This window comes from Mustela erminea, chromosome 1, assembly GCF_009829155.1.
Source record: "Mustela erminea isolate mMusErm1 chromosome 1, mMusErm1.Pri, whole genome shotgun sequence".
In the NCBI taxonomy this organism is placed as follows: Eukaryota; Metazoa; Chordata; class Mammalia; order Carnivora; family Mustelidae; genus Mustela; species Mustela erminea.
Genome location: NC_045614.1, coordinates 12,325,885 through 12,340,789, shown reverse-complemented (window position 1 = coordinate 12,340,789; position 14,905 = coordinate 12,325,885). Strand labels below are relative to the sequence as shown.

The window sequence follows — 14,905 nt, the reverse complement described above, 5'->3', positions numbered from 1 at the left end:
CTGACCCAGCTCCCACTTTCCAACCCAGACCAAGAAGAAGAAGAGAAAGCAGTGCGGCAGTCCCGATGAGCCAGACAGCAAAGCCACCCGGACGGACTGCTCAGACAACAGTGATTCAGACAATGGTGAGCTGGGCACTGGGTTGCCACTCCCTGCCCTCTATCCTGTGGGGCTCCCGGGCTGAGCTTGTCTCTTCGTGCTTTTCAGATGAGGGCACTGAGGGGGAGGCCGCAGAGGGCACTGAAGGCGCCGAGGCTGTGGAGAAGGGCTCCAGAGCAGTAAGTGGCTGCGCTCTGTGCACTGTCAGCAGGCGGGGCCTGTGCGGAGCGGGCTGGCTGAGCCTGTGCCGCGGGGCAGGGCTCTCCACGGGGGCCGCAGGCCATCCTGGTCGTGCACGTGTGAACAGCACAAGGGAGGTGGAGGTCTAGTGGAGAGAGAATAGGCTGCAGGCAGGCCATCCGGCTGGAGGCCGGGCTTCTTTATTAGAAAATGGTAAAATGAGCTCCCTGTGCAAGGGCTGCTGCGAGATTGTGAGACTTTTGGCCTAGTGCCTGACATTTCAGGCCTTGGCACTCAGAGCCATTATAAACAACTGTATGTGCTTTAACGTGGGGTTTTTGAAACTGTGTCCTAGGAAGGAGAAGATGAAGAGGGAAAAGAAGAAGGCAAAGAGGATGCAGAAAAGGGTGAGTCTTGTGAGTGGCCTGGATGCCGGGGAGACTGTTCCAGGCACTCAGAGTTGGAGGGATCCAGCTGAGGGCAGGGTTTTGACGGAAATGTGGTCAGCCTTGGTTTTACCTTCCTGTGGGGGCAGCAAGCAGAAGAGTTGGGGGGAACCACAGGCATACTTCCTGCCCTCCGTCCTTCAGTAGTGACAGTTCCAAGTCCTCAGTGGCTGGTATCTAAGTTGGGACCCTCGGTGCAGTTTTTACGGCTCTGGTTTGCGTGTCCTCTCCCTTAGCGCCTCTCCAGCCCCTGTTGGGAGTCCGTGTCCCCCTACCTGAGTGATGAGCGCCAGCAGGTACCTAACAGTAAATCCAGCCTCAGCCCACTGTTGCCGCGGTGCGCCGTGCGGGGGGGGAGGGGCCGAGTCCTATGAGCTTTCGGGTCTTTACCTCTGGGGGCTGCACTTAGGCCTCAGCCAAGGCCTCCCTGCATCCTGCTACCTGGCCCCTCTGAACTTGTGCCAGTGTCCCCACCCAGACGGCTTCTGTTTGCCTTCCAGCCTCCCTGTGGCCCTCTGCAGAGTATGGGTGTTCTGGAGAGCAGTGGGGTCAGTCTGTGTCCTCCTCTCTTCAGGAGCTAGGCCCAAAACGGTTCCCTGCCCAGCCCAGGGTGCCCAGTCCTGCTCGTGGCCGGAGTCCTTGTTCGAACGGCTGCTCTCAGAACGGACTATCTGGAGTAGAAGGCGGGTGATCCAGCCGGAGGCCCCAGGGCCTGCCCTGACCACTAGAACCAAGCTGGTGACTGTGCTCCTCTTTCCACAGGGGCCCTGAGCACCCAGGATGATAGTGGGCAGATCAAGCGCAAGTTGCAGGCAGGCAAGAAGAGCCAGGACAAGCAGAAAAAGCGGCAGCGAGACCGCATGGTGGAAAGGTAACCGGCTTCCCTCCAGTCCTTTGCCTCTGCCTCGCTCCGGGGCTGCCGCCTGGAGAGCAGGGCCATAGCTCTGCCGCCTCGCCGCCCTCAGGCCTCCCTCGGGAGCTGCCACCTGCTCGGCCGTGCATGGACCCTGCTTCCCGCCAGGCCCAGCTCCCAAGGCCTGACTCGTTCCCTGCCCCACTGCGGCCGCCTGGCGACCGCTGGCGTCTTTGACCTGAGACCCGACACTGCTCGGCACCGTTGCCCAGAAGCTCCAGCGCTAGGTCACTCGGCGCACGAGCCCCGAGGTGCACTGGGGGCCCGATGCCCCTGCGGGAGGGGGCCAGCTCATCAGAGACTCGAGGTCCAAGGCGCCTGTGCCACCCCAGCTAGCTGCCAAGAGGCCGCCGCCGCGCCCAGGAGAGATGGCAGCACCTGTGGGCTGTGGCAGCCGAGGGCCTGCCCTCTGCCCTGCCCGCCGGCCCTGTCAGGCCGGGCCTGTTTGCAGCTGAGGCCTTCACGCCCCTTGGTCGGGTCTGTCTGCCCTCAGGGCTCCCGCACTGGCGCTTGCCTCCTCCTCCTCCGCCTCAGACTCTTGCTCTTGCTGGACCTTCCTCAGCCTCGCCGGCGCCCGGCCCCTGGGCTCTCCAGACAAAGCTGACCCCGTGGCCCAGATAAGGACGTCCGGCAGAGGTAGGGACCCGCCCCGAGGCCTCGGTGGCGGCTGGCCTCCTCCGCCCCTTGCCACGGCGGCCTGCTCCAGCCCAGGCCCCAGACCCCGGGCTTCTGCTGTGGACACCAGGCCCAGACAGAGCACCTCGCTCAGGTGACTCCAGGCTGCCCTCTGGCAGGCCAGGCGGGCATCCTCCTTCCAGCTCAGACTGGTCTCTTCTTGGAAGAGGAAGATGAGGCAGCAGGAGCCCAGGCCTGCTTGCCTCCCATCCCTCCCGACACCACCCCCAAGCATTCTGAGCAGAGGATGGGCTGGGCCTTTCAGTCCCCCAGACCCAGAAGGAAGATGCAGCACCTTTTCGGGCCCTGCCTCGGGACTGTGTACTCCACTCTGCACCTCAGGGCCACCTGGCTCACGCCAGGGCATCCTTCCTTCCGGTCCCCAGCTGGGCCAAGTGCACACGCTCGTGCCCAGCCTTGCTAGAGAGGCCCACCGGCAGCCTTCCAGCGACTCCTGGCCTGTTGCAGCAGCTGCTGCCTCGGGTTTCAGCCTCCTGTCTGGGAAGGAAGAGTTCCACCCCTGCCCCCCACGTTGCAGTAACTGCAGTCTGCAGACTTTCTGTCCCTTTCTACTCCCGACCCTACTGGTCCCAGCTTGTCCCCCTGCTGGGACCGCCCTTCAGAGGCCCATGAGCAAGGCCTGTTTCAGGGCTCGCAGCTGGGTTGGGTGAGGCGGCAGCACTGCTCCCTGGGACCCTTGAGGCCTCAGCCCCTTGTTTCTTTCCGGTGGCAGGATCCAGTTTGTGTGCTCTCTCTGCAAATACCGGACCTTCTACGAGGAGGAGATGGCCAGCCACCTCGATAGCAAGTTCCACAAGGAGCACTTTAAATACGTAGGCACCAAGCTCCCCAAGCAGACAGCTGACTTTCTGCAGGTGAGCCTTGGAGCAGCAGTTTCTCAGACCCCTTGGAACACAGAGCAGCCTGCACAAACCTTGGTATCTCCTCGGTATCTTTGGCAGGAGTATGTTGCCAATAAAACCAAGAAGACAGAGGAACTCCGGAAAACCGTGGAGGACCTTGATGGTCTGATTCAGCAGATCTACAGAGACCAGGATCTTACCCAAGGTGAGGAGGTTCCATCCCACTCCAACAAGGCAGAGACTCAGCCTGCCCTTCTCTGATTCTCAGAGTGGGGTCAAGATACCCCTCTATTCCCCCAGGGAAGGTCAGTGAGAACAGCCTCAGGCCCACATGGAAATGGCAGGGCAAAGTGAGGAGCTGGTCTGGTGTTTTCCCTAAACTGCTGGGTATGTCTTAGGTCCCTGGAACCAGTGGTGACCCTCCTTCTCCTCCCTGCAGAAATTGCCATGGAGCATTTTGTGAAGAAAGTAGAGGCAGCGCACTGTGCAGCCTGTGACCTCTTCATTCCCATGCAGTTTGGGATCATTCAGAAGCACCTCAAGACCATGGATCACAACCGCAACCGCAGGGTGAGTGGCCACCAGTGCCCTTCTGCCATCCTGTGCATTGACTTAGGGGGCGGTGCTGGGGTTATAACCTCTGTTTGCCCATGAGGCACTGCAGGAGATGTGGTGAGGCAGGAAGATGGAGACATTTCAGTGCAGCTGTAGGGAGAAGGGAGGGAAATGGGGACACTGCCAGGTGCATTAGAGCTGGACCCTTAAGGCTGTGGGATATGGGGACCTTCGTGTGCATAGGGGCCACCAGCCAGAATAGGTTCAGAAACCCAAGAGGAAGTGTACATTGTGCATCTTGCTAGCGGAGGGGTTCGTGAGGGCTGGGCTGAGGGCCTTTGGCTCTCTCCTGTAGGCAGTTTTTAAGTCGGGCACTAACAGGATTAGAGTTGCTGCGCACTTGGTGTAGAGGGAGATCTCGGGGGCACAAGAAGAACTGTGGCACTACCGAGCTACAGGAGTGCCTCCACTTTGGGAGTGATGAGAAAGGCTGGACAGAAGGGCTATTTAAGGAAGTGACCATCTGGGATGTCTTGGGCTTCTGGCTTGAGTAACTAGGTGGACAGAGCTGCCGCTAAGATATGGTACAGGGAAAGGAGTAAGTCTGGCAAGAAGGTGAACAAATTCAGTCTTTTTGCCAATGTATCCTCAATGCCTAGCACACAAGCCAGAGGAGGTGTTTCTTGATTGAGGGGGTGACCTGCTGGGCTGAAGGTGGCTGTCAGAGGTTCGCTTGGGGTGGGGGGGCGGGGCAGCGGGGGGCGGAGGGATCTATGCAGTAGGGAGAGAACTCAGGACCAAGACCAGGACCAGGTCGGGGCCCCCAGAGGCTTGACTGCCACCATCCTGGAGGAGGCGGAGGGGATTTATGTGCAGATGATGGCAGCCAGGGGGAGCATAGGAAATAGCACTGCTCAGCCTTTTTCCACAGCCATCAGATTCATCTCTGGTCTTTCTTGATGCACTGATTCTCAACAATGGGATGGGGGAGGTGGTGGTGGAGATCTTGTGTGGATCTTGCCAACACCAGGTTCTGGAACTAGGATCTGATAAGGCGGTAAGAAGAGAGCAGACTGCAGTGCATGATATTAAAATGTGGAAAATCTAGGTGAAATGAGGGATAGCCAGTAAAACATAAACTCACATTGATCCTAGAAGTTTGGGGGAAAAAACAAAAAAGCCATAGCTGCTAATAGAGCTGCTAATAGAAGATAACTTAGAAATTAGAAAGCACTGGGTGCCTGGGTGGCTCAGTGGGTTAGGCCGCTGCCTTCGGCTCGGGTCATGATCTCAGGGTCCTTGGATCGAGTCCCGCATCGGGCTCTCTGCTCAGCGGGGAAGCCTGCTTCCTCCTCTCTCTCTCTGCCTGCCTCTCTGCCTACTTGTGATCTCTCTCTGTCAAATAAATAAATAAAATCTTTAAAAAAAAAAAGAAGAAAAAAAAATTAGAAAGCACCAGAAGTTGTTGAGTTACAGAGATTTGAGTACAATTTAAATACTGTATTTTAAGATTCCAGACTGTAGAAATGAATGAAAAACTTCTAATTGTAATTATTTTGGGTCACAGCTTTATTAAGATATAATTCATCTAGCATACAGTTCACCCATTTAAGCTATACAGTGCAGTAGTTTTTAGTATATTACAGTTGTGCAGCCATCAGCACAGTCAGTTATAGAACATTTTTATCACTTCAGAAAGAAACTCCTGTCCTTTCACTCTCACTCTCTAATGCCCCCACCATGTTTCCCCAGCCTCAGACAACCACTGAACTACTGTGTCTCTGTATATTTGCTAATTCTGGGCATTTCACGTAAATGGAAAATATGTGGTCTTCTGTGATCAGCTTCTTCCATTCATCGTGCGTTCAGGGTATATCCAGGTAGCATGTGTCTAAACGACATTCCTTATGGCCTAATCCTATTCTCTTGCATGGGTATACCATATTTGGTCTATCAGTTCATTAATTTGGACATTTGGGCTGTTTTCACCTTTTGGCTCTAACGCTATTACAAGCATTTGAACATGTGTGTACAAGTTTTTGTGTGAGCATATGTTTTTCTCTTGGGTATGTATCTAGGAGTGGAATGTATGAATCCAGTAGTAACTATGTTTAACTTCTTCAGGAACAGCAGAATATTTTCCAGAGTGGCTGCACCATTTTATATCCCATCATGTTTTATATTCCCATCAGCAATAGTGTGCGGGTTCTGGTTTCTCCATACTTCTTTAGCGCGGATATATGACTTTCTGATTCTAGCCTTCCTAGTGCATGTGAAGTCCTTTCTACTGTTTATTTACTTATTTATTTATTTAAAGATCTTAGAGAGATAGAGAGAGAATGAGTGGTAGGGAGGAGCAGAGGGAGAGACAGAGAAGCACCTGTAGAGCAGGAAGCCCGATGTGGGGCTTGATCCCAGGACGCTGGGATCACGACCCAGGCTGAAGACAGATGCTCAATCAACCGAGCAGCCCAGGAACCCCTATTTTTTATTTGGATTTCCCTAATGACAGTAATGTTGAGCATCTTTTAATGGGTTTGTTAGCCATTTATCTGTGTCCTTGGAGTTGGAGAATGTCTATTCAGATCTTGTGTTTTTTGTTTTTTTTTTTAAAGATTTTATTTATTCATTTGACAGACAGAGATAACAAGTAGGCAGAGAGGAAGGGAAGCAGGCTCCCCGCCGAGCAGAGAGCCCGATGTGGGGCTCGATCCCAGGACCCCGGGATCATGACCCAAGCCAAAGGCAGAGGCTTTAACCCACTGAGCCACACAGGTGCCCCTCTTGTGTTTGTTTCTTAGTTGCATGGTCTTCTTGAGTTATAGAGTTTTTAATATATTCTAGGGGTGCCTGGATAGCTCAATTGGTTAAGTGTCTGACTCCTGGTCTGGTTTCAGAGCAGGTCATGATCTCAGAGCCATGAGATCAAGCCCCATGTTGCGCTCTGCCCTCAGTTCAAGTTGGCTTGAGATTTTCTCCCTCTCCCTCTTCCCCCCACTCACATTCCTGCTATTTCTAAAACAAATAAATAAATGAGATCTTTAGAAAAAGAGTCCTTTATATATTCTAGATGCAAATCCTTCATCAGACCTACAGTTTACAAACATTTTCTCCGAGTTTGTATGTTGGTTTGTCACCTTCTTGATGTGTCTGCAGCACAAAAGTTCCATTTTGATAGAGACCAGTTTATTTTGTTGGCTTGTGCTTGGGGTGTCATGGCCAAGAGTCCATTGTTAAATCCAGGGTCACAAAGATTTATCCTTGTTTTTCTCATAAGCTTCAGCTCTTTTAATTTGGATCTTTTGATGCCATCTTTTTTTTAATCCAGTTTGACTATCTTTTGATTAGTTTGCTTAATCCATTCAGATTTAATGTTATTACTGAGATGATCAGATTTACATCTCTTGTTCTATTCCCCCTTTACTGGTTTTTGGTTTTTTGTTTTAATTTTTTAGTGTAACATTTTGATTTCCTTAATGATTTTTTTGTGTGTGCTGCATTTTTGGGGGGACATCTTTTCTGAGTGGTTTCTCTAGGGTTTACCTTATACATACTAACTTCTCAGAATCTTTTTCAGATAGAATACCTTTATTTCAATGGAACTGAATTACTCAAGTATAGCTCTCTCTATGTAGGCGGTTGTTGTGTTACTGTTGAATATAGTATTTTATCTGCATGTGTTATAATCCTAATAACACAAAGGCAATAGTGTAATACAGTATCATGACTACTTTATGTAATTTTATGTCTTTTAAGGAAGCTGACAGACGAAAGGGAAGCAATTATATATTTATATTATATATATTTCTAGTTTTTTGTATTTTTGTTATATTTCATATTTTTATATATTTTATATATATATTTATACATATTCTATATATTTCTAGTTTTTGTTATATTAGCCTTCTTATTTCTTACTTTTGGTTCTCTCCATCTGAGTTTTTCCTGTGGATTTAAGTTACCATCTGTAGTCACTTCTTTATTTGTCCAGTACAGCTTTAGTCCCGTTATTAGCAAAACATGTACCGTTATTAGCAAACATGTTTCTGTGTGCTAACAGATCAAACAGTACAAATGTGTGTGTGTGTGTATTGCTTTATACAACTAGTTTTTAGTCCGTTGAGAAGATAGGCAAAGAATCACACGTTTATAGTGTCTGTTTTTGTTGGTCTTTCACATGGGTTCGCATTACTGTCTGGGGTCACTTGCTTTCAGCATGGAGAACTTCCTTTAGTATTTCTTACAAGGTCTAATGGCAGCAGACGCAGGTATTCTTGATTGTGGAATGTCTATTTCACCTTTTTTTTTTTTTTTAAGATTTTGTTTATTTATTGGACAAGACAGAGATCCCAGGTAGGCAGAGAGGCAGGCAGAGAGAAAAGGGGAAGCAGGCTCCCTGCTGAGCAGAGGGCCCGATGTGGGGCTCGATCCCAGAACCCTGGGATCATGACCTGAGCCGAAAGCAGAGGCTTAACCCACCGAGCCACCCAGGCGCCCCATTCACCTTCATTTTTTGAAAGATAGCTTGGCTAGGCATAGGAGTCTCGTTTGACACTTTTTTCTTGGAACATTTTAAATATGTTCTTTTTGCTGCTTTCTAGCCTTGTTTCTCATGAGAAGCCAACCTTTAACCTTACTGGGATTCCCTTAAGTGATGATTCATTTTCCTTTTGCTTTCAACACTTTTTCCTTGTATTCAGCTTTTAGCACTTTTATTATGAGTCTTTTTGTGGATCTCTTTGTATTTATTCTACTTGGAGTTTGTTGAGCTTCTTGGATGTGTAGTTTTTCACCAGATTTACCAAGTTTGCATGCATTTTTTCCTTTTTTTTTTTTTTTTAAGATTTTATTTATTTGACAGAGAGATACAGCGAGAGAGAGAACACAAGCAGGGAGAGTGAAGAGAGAAAAGCAGGCTTTCCACTGAGCAGGGAGCCCAATGTGGGGCTCGATCCCAGGACCCTGGGATCATGACCTGAGCTGAAGGCAGACACTTAATGACCGAGCCACCCAGGCACCCCTGCATTCTTTCTTCATAAATTTTTTTTGGCTTCTTGCTCCTCTTGTGCTGGTATTCCCATTATGTGTATGTCAGGTCATCTACTGGTGTCCCAAGGTTGTCTGACAATATTTTTCTTTTTTCTCTGTTTTTCAGATCCTTTCTATAGATTTTCTAATTCTTCTGCCAGTTCAAATCTACCATTAAGCCCATGTAGTGAATTAATCATTTCAGTTACTGTACTTTTCAGCTCCAAGACTTATGTTTCTTTTCTATAATTTGTCTCTTTACTGATACTCTGTATTTGATGAGACCTTGTCATCATGCCTTTTCCTTCTTCCCACCCCTATCCTACTCTTGTTCCTGTATTTGCTTACTTATTTGTCTGGTCAAATTATTTGTTGAAGTCTTTCTCATCTCCACAACGTGAAGCCTTTGGTAGGGTGCCTTGGAGGAGGAAGCCATGGGACACAGCTTCCTGGAATAACAGCCATCCTGAAATAACAGTGGTTTTGACTGACAGGGTTCTCTTTTTTCTTTCTCAGACTAAACTTAACTATTACAAACTACAAAAACTGCAGATTGCTGTGTTGTTTTCAGCAGTGCTTCGAGACATTAAATTGTTCTCCAATCTGAGTCAATTAAATAAATCCAGGCTCTTTTATACTGATTATTTTTGAGGTCATTGTTTGAGAGTTCTGAGCCCTGTAGGCTCTTCTTTTTTTTAATATTTATTTATTTGACAGAGAGGGAGAGATCACAAGTAGGCAGAGAGGCAGGCAGAGGGGGAGGTGGAAGCAGGCTCCCTTTCTGAGCAGAGAGCCTGATGCGGGGCTCGATCCCAGGACCCTGAGATCATGACCTGAGCTGAAGGCAGAGACTTAACCCACTGAGCCACCCAGGCGCCCCCCTGTAGGCTCTTCTTAGCTGTTTTGTTGGTTCTCTCTGGTAATGGGGGACAGCTGATGATTTAGCTTATATTAGTATCCAATCTACTGGTCTCCTTTGAATTGCTTTTCCCCACACCCTCCACTGTTTTGAGAGAGCCCTCTGTCTTAAACTTCCTAACACACTTATGAATAAAGTAAGTTCCTTGGGGTGGGGGGCGCGCCTGGGTGGCTCAGTCATTAAGCTTCTGCCTTCTGCTTGGGTCATGATCCCAGGGTCCTGGAATCAAGCCCCGCGTCAGGCTCCCTGCTCAGCGGGATGCCTGCTTCTCCCTCTCCCACTCCCCCTGCTTGTATTCCCTCTCTTGCTGTGTCTCTCTGTCAAATAAATAAAATCCTAAAAAAAAAAAAGTTCCTTTGGAAAGAGAATTGGGAGCTCACTGTTTTAAGGCCTGTCTCTAGGTAAAACCTAAGCTTGATAACTTTTCCTTACTCAGTATTTCTTCATTTGCTGTATGTCCTTAGGACCTTTTCCCTTGACTTTAAAGGGTTGTGTTGTTCTATAGCCTTCATCAGTTTTACTACGGAGAAGGTTCACATAGCTTATCAAGTTGTCATGCTGGAAGTGTATCCTCTGATGTACTTTTAGGAAGATTTTTACAAGACCAGTGCTCTAACCCCTGAGCTATGGAGCCTAGGAAGATTTTTAAACCTTAATTCCAAAAATATGATAAGGATAATGCCAAGATAAAACTGTAGGGTAAAGAATAAAGTGTTGGATATAATATTAGTAATTACCAATATAGTAGAGCTTCAAGTGTATACTACATTTTTTTAAGGTTTTATTTATTTGACAGAGAGAGACACAGTGAGAGAAGGAACACAAGCAGGGGAAGTAGGGGAGGAAGAAGCAGGCTTCCTTCCCGCCAAGTGGGGAGCCCGATGTGGGGCTCAATCCTGGGACCCCTGGGATGACCTGAGCCAAAGGCAGAGGCCTAACGACTGAGCCACCCAGGCGCCCCATGTACTACACTGTAATTTAGTATGTTTCTGGAATACAAGGATGGTTCAGTAACAAATTAGCAACAGTATCAGTGTGAAATACTGGAAATGAAAACTTTATATGCAAATAATGTGATTATATTCTTAGAAAAGCTGAATGATTCCAACAGAATGGTCTTAGAATTAACAGAATGTGATAAAGGGATGGAATTCAAGATAATATCCAGAAAGAAATAGCCTTTCTCCATTCTGGTAATACCCAGTTAGAAATGAAAATGGGGAAAAATCTGGGGTACCTGGGTGGCTCAGTGGGTTGAGCCTCCGCCTTCGGCTCGGGTCATGATCTCAGGGTCCTGGGATCCAGTCCCGCATCGGACTCTCTGCATGGCGGGGAGCCTGCTTCCCCCTCTCTCTCTGCCTGCCTCTCTGCCTACTTGTGATCTCTGTCAGATAAAGAAAAATCTTTTAAAAAAAAGGGGGGGGTGAAAAATCTATTCACAGTAACCCCAAAGTATATAACACAACTAGGAATATAAATTTAAGAAGATAGATATGGGATCTTAAATTCCAAGGATAGGAAATAAGAATTCAGCTGAATAGAGGAATATATGGTGTTCTTCATAAGAGACTTAACAACAGAACAGAACAAACACATACATCTCCCCGCATTAATGTGTACAGTTAATGGGATTCCAGTCATACTCTGGGGAGGGGGACTCGATGAAATTGTTTTAAAGTTTATGTTGTAGAATTAAGTCTAACAATAGTCAAGAAAATTATAGAAAGGGTGGTAATTGAGTTCAGGGAGTTGGTTTCGCAAATAAAACTTTTTTTTTTTTAAGATTTTATTTTTTTATTTATTTGACAGAGAGAGAGAGATCACAAGTAGGCAGAGAGGCAGGCAGAGAGAGGGGGGAAGCAGGCTCCCTGCTGAGCAGAGAGGCTGATGCGGGGCTGGATCCCAGGACCCTGAGATCATGATCTGAGCCGAAGGCGGAGGCTCAGCCCACTGAGCCACTCAGGCGCCCCAGCAAATATAACTTTTTTAAAGCCACTACAATTAAAATGTGATATTGGCATAGTAATAAAGCAGTGGAACCAGAGTAGAGTCTAATGAAAGATGCCGGTATGTTTTGGAACTTAGTAATTGTCAAAGTCAGTACATGTTCCTTCTCTGAAACTCAAGGGCCAGATATTTTCAAATTAGTTTTTGGATTTCCAAACAGCTACGTGGTAATGATCACTAACATCCCTAGTGGGACCTGGGAGAGTGACTTGTAGTTGAACCATCAATAATGCCTCAAATGACTTACAGAAGTGGGATAAATAAAGATGGTATAAAAACACAATGGAGGGATGCCTGGGTGGCTCAGTTGGTTAAGCGTCTGCCTTCGGTTCAGGTCATAATCCCAAGATCTTGGGATAGAGTCCCACATCAGGCTCCTTGTTCAGCGGGGAGGATGTTTCTTCCTCTGCCTACCGCTCCCCCTGCTTGTGCCAATAAGTAAATAAAATCATAAAACACACACACACACACACACACACACACACACACACACACACAATGGAGCTTAGGAGAAAACTCTTCCTCTGGATTTAAGATTTGTGGAGAAGGGATTATTACGGACCTGTATGTCAACTTAATGGAGAAACAACTGTTTATCTCATTAGTTTCTGGGGAGAAAAGCTGGACCCCTAACCTACTACCAATATATTAAATTCTAGAAATAATGTGAAAAATTAAAGAGCAAAATTTAGAACCTGACCTGGAGGTTACACAAAGCCTTCCTGAGCAAGCCAGGAAACCCAGAAGATGACCTTCTAGAATGCTGGGCAAGGGGCCCCCGTGTGTCTGTCAGATCACTCACATTCACTGGTGGACAGGGAAATGCCAGCGAGACCTCATCCTTTTTTCTTTCCTTCAGCCACATAAGTATCCAACAGTGCTAACATCTGATGCTGCTTAGGAATCAAAGGGATAAGTATATTGTTTTAGTACAGGCGGAGGAAGCCCAACTTACTATAGCTTAATACAACTTTTTGCAGAGGACTGAGGCAGCACACTTTGGGGAACCTGTTGGGTAGCACTAATATGGAAGTATTTAAGTTTATTCTGGTGGTGTTTGGTTCTTGTAGCAAAATCTGGACACCATGTAAATGGGCTTCCCTTGGGAGCTGTGTGTACATCTCTGTGCCTACAGGGAGGAGGATCATGTGTTGGCAAGTAAGGAGTTGCAGAGGAAATGGTCTGACCTCGCATCCTAATTTTGCATCTTTAACTTGTTTCATTTTGAGCATGCATGAGGACTATCCATATTTTCCCCAAATAGTAGAGAAAATGAATAAAGAAAAAAAAAGATGAAGGTGGGAAAAGGAAATAGAAACAGCAAGTGAGAGGATGATGTGAAGAGCTGGCTGGGGTGCAGCAGTAGGATTCCTGGGGGTGGGCTCCCCATGCCAACAGAAATAGCTTTTATCTTCTTTCAGCTTATGGCTTTACACATACATTATCTTCATGATGATGAAAGTGAGATTTGCCTGTACTTACGCTACTGAGGAAACCACTTAGCATTTTGGTATAAATCCTTCCAGACAAAAATGCCCTGGCATGCTATGCACAGTGGCCCATCACAGACCTTTCTCCACACAGGAGATGAGCCTTTTTTTTTTTTAATTTATTTATTTGAGGAAGAGAGGGTACAGAAGCAGTGGGGAGGGGCAGAGGGAGACTCCCTGCGGAGTGTGAAACCCCGTGTGGGGCTTGATCCTAGGACCATGGGCTCATGACTTGAGCTGTAGTCTGTTGTTTAACCAGTTTAGCTATCCAGAGGCCCCAGAGATGAGCCCTGTCTTAAGGACTGCATGGGGTTCTTTAGAATGTTTTAACTACTTCACAGAACTTTTAGGTGCTTTCCAGTTTTTCACTACTGCAACTATGTGCATGAATGTTTCCAAGTCTTAAACTTAGGATAGTCTTGTAAAGAATTACTGAGACAAATTTTTAAGACAAGCTTTTGCTTTTGATACATTTTATCAAACTGCTTTCCAGAAAGTAAGTAAACATTTGACCCTGTCACCCTCAGGGTAGAAGGGTCTCCCTTCAGTGGGCTAAAAGGATGTATATCATTTAAATGTACTGTCTGACATTTGTATTCCTGTTCTTGTATCCTCCCTGTTAATCTTAAAAAGTTCCTTACATATGGGCAGTTGGCTTGTTGTTATGGGTTGCATCTCTGGCTTTTCATAGGTTTCCTAATTTGTTCACTGTTTGTAGTTTTTATGTAAGCACATCAGATTTCTGCTGTACAGCCGTAAAGACATATGTCTTTAATCAATTACATACAGTACGTATGGTGTGGAAGAATGGAGCATTCGAGCAAAGATCAGATCAGGTCTTGGCTCCGTGCTTGTAGAGTGGCCCTACGCTTGTACCCAAGGTACACCTGTACACTGATTTCACCATGTGGTTAGAGTGCTTGGCAGTGCTGAGCTGGGGGCAAGGGGGTTTGGGAGGACTCTGCAGATCTGGTGGGGTGGGGGAGGGGGGCTTTCTGGCGCCCAGAGCAGCCTCTCCAGCCCTACCTGCCTTGCCTGCAGCTCATGATGGAGCAGTCCAAGAAGTCCTCGCTCATGGTGGCCCGCAGCATCCTCAACAACAAAATCATCAGCAAGAAGCTGGAACGCTACCTGAAGGTGAGGCGCGCCGGCCCCAGCCCCCTGCCCCCACGGGTCCTTCCCTCGCTTCAGTGTTGGCCTCCTTCCCCACAGGGTGAAAACCCGTTCACTGATAGCCCCGAGGAGGAGAAGGAACAGGAGGAGGCCGAGGGCGGCGCCCTGGACGAGGGAGCGCTGGTCGAAGCGGCAGGGGGCGCCGAGGGTGCAGATGGCACGCCGGCGCAGCCCCCTGTGCCCCCGGAGCCAGCCCCCGAGGCCGCGTCCCCACCACCGCCACCGCCGCCGCCCCCCGAAGAGGAGGAGGAGGAGGCCGTGCCCCTGCTGGGTGGGGCGCTTCAGCGCCAGATCCGCGGTATCCCGGGCCTCGACGTGGAGGCCGACGACGACGAGGAGGGTGGCGGGGGCGCACCGTAACCCGGGCCCCAGGCGGGCAGGACCCGCGTGGCCAAAGCTGGAAGCCGGGCCTAATAAAGCTCTTCCCATCCCACTTCTAGTTCGTTTGTTGGTGTGCAGCAGGGTCGCCGTCGTTGGGAGCGGTGTGCGCCTGCGCACGGGACCCGGGAAGGGGTGGGGGTGCGCCTGCGCACTGGCGGCAGGAAGGAAGTGGGAAG

General features: G+C 48.5%; 1 protein-coding gene across 4 annotated transcripts in view; it reads left to right on the top strand.

Moving 5' to 3' along the window:
• Nucleotides 1–14,781, top strand: part of AKAP8L (A-kinase anchoring protein 8 like) — a 28,166-nt gene extending 13,385 nt beyond the window's left edge. For 3 of the 4 annotated variants that reach the window (XM_032314007.1, XM_032313998.1, XM_032314013.1), the window contains 9 exons: nt 29–125; nt 208–278; nt 635–686; nt 1,488–1,596; nt 3,047–3,188; nt 3,276–3,381; nt 3,616–3,746; nt 14,217–14,312; nt 14,388–14,781. In XM_032314007.1, coding sequence (XP_032169898.1) covers nt 29–125; nt 208–278; nt 635–686; nt 1,488–1,596; nt 3,047–3,188; nt 3,276–3,381; nt 3,616–3,746; nt 14,217–14,312; nt 14,388–14,708 — 1,125 coding nt within the window. In that variant the 3' untranslated portion in view covers nt 14,709–14,781. Of the gene's footprint in view, nt 1–28; nt 126–207; nt 279–634; nt 687–1,487; nt 1,597–3,046; nt 3,189–3,275; nt 3,382–3,615; nt 3,747–13,964; nt 14,057–14,216; nt 14,313–14,387 lie in introns of those variants that run through there. The other variant, XM_032314019.1, reaches the window with a different exon arrangement.
• The last annotated feature ends 124 nt before the right edge of the window (nt 14,782–14,905 follow it).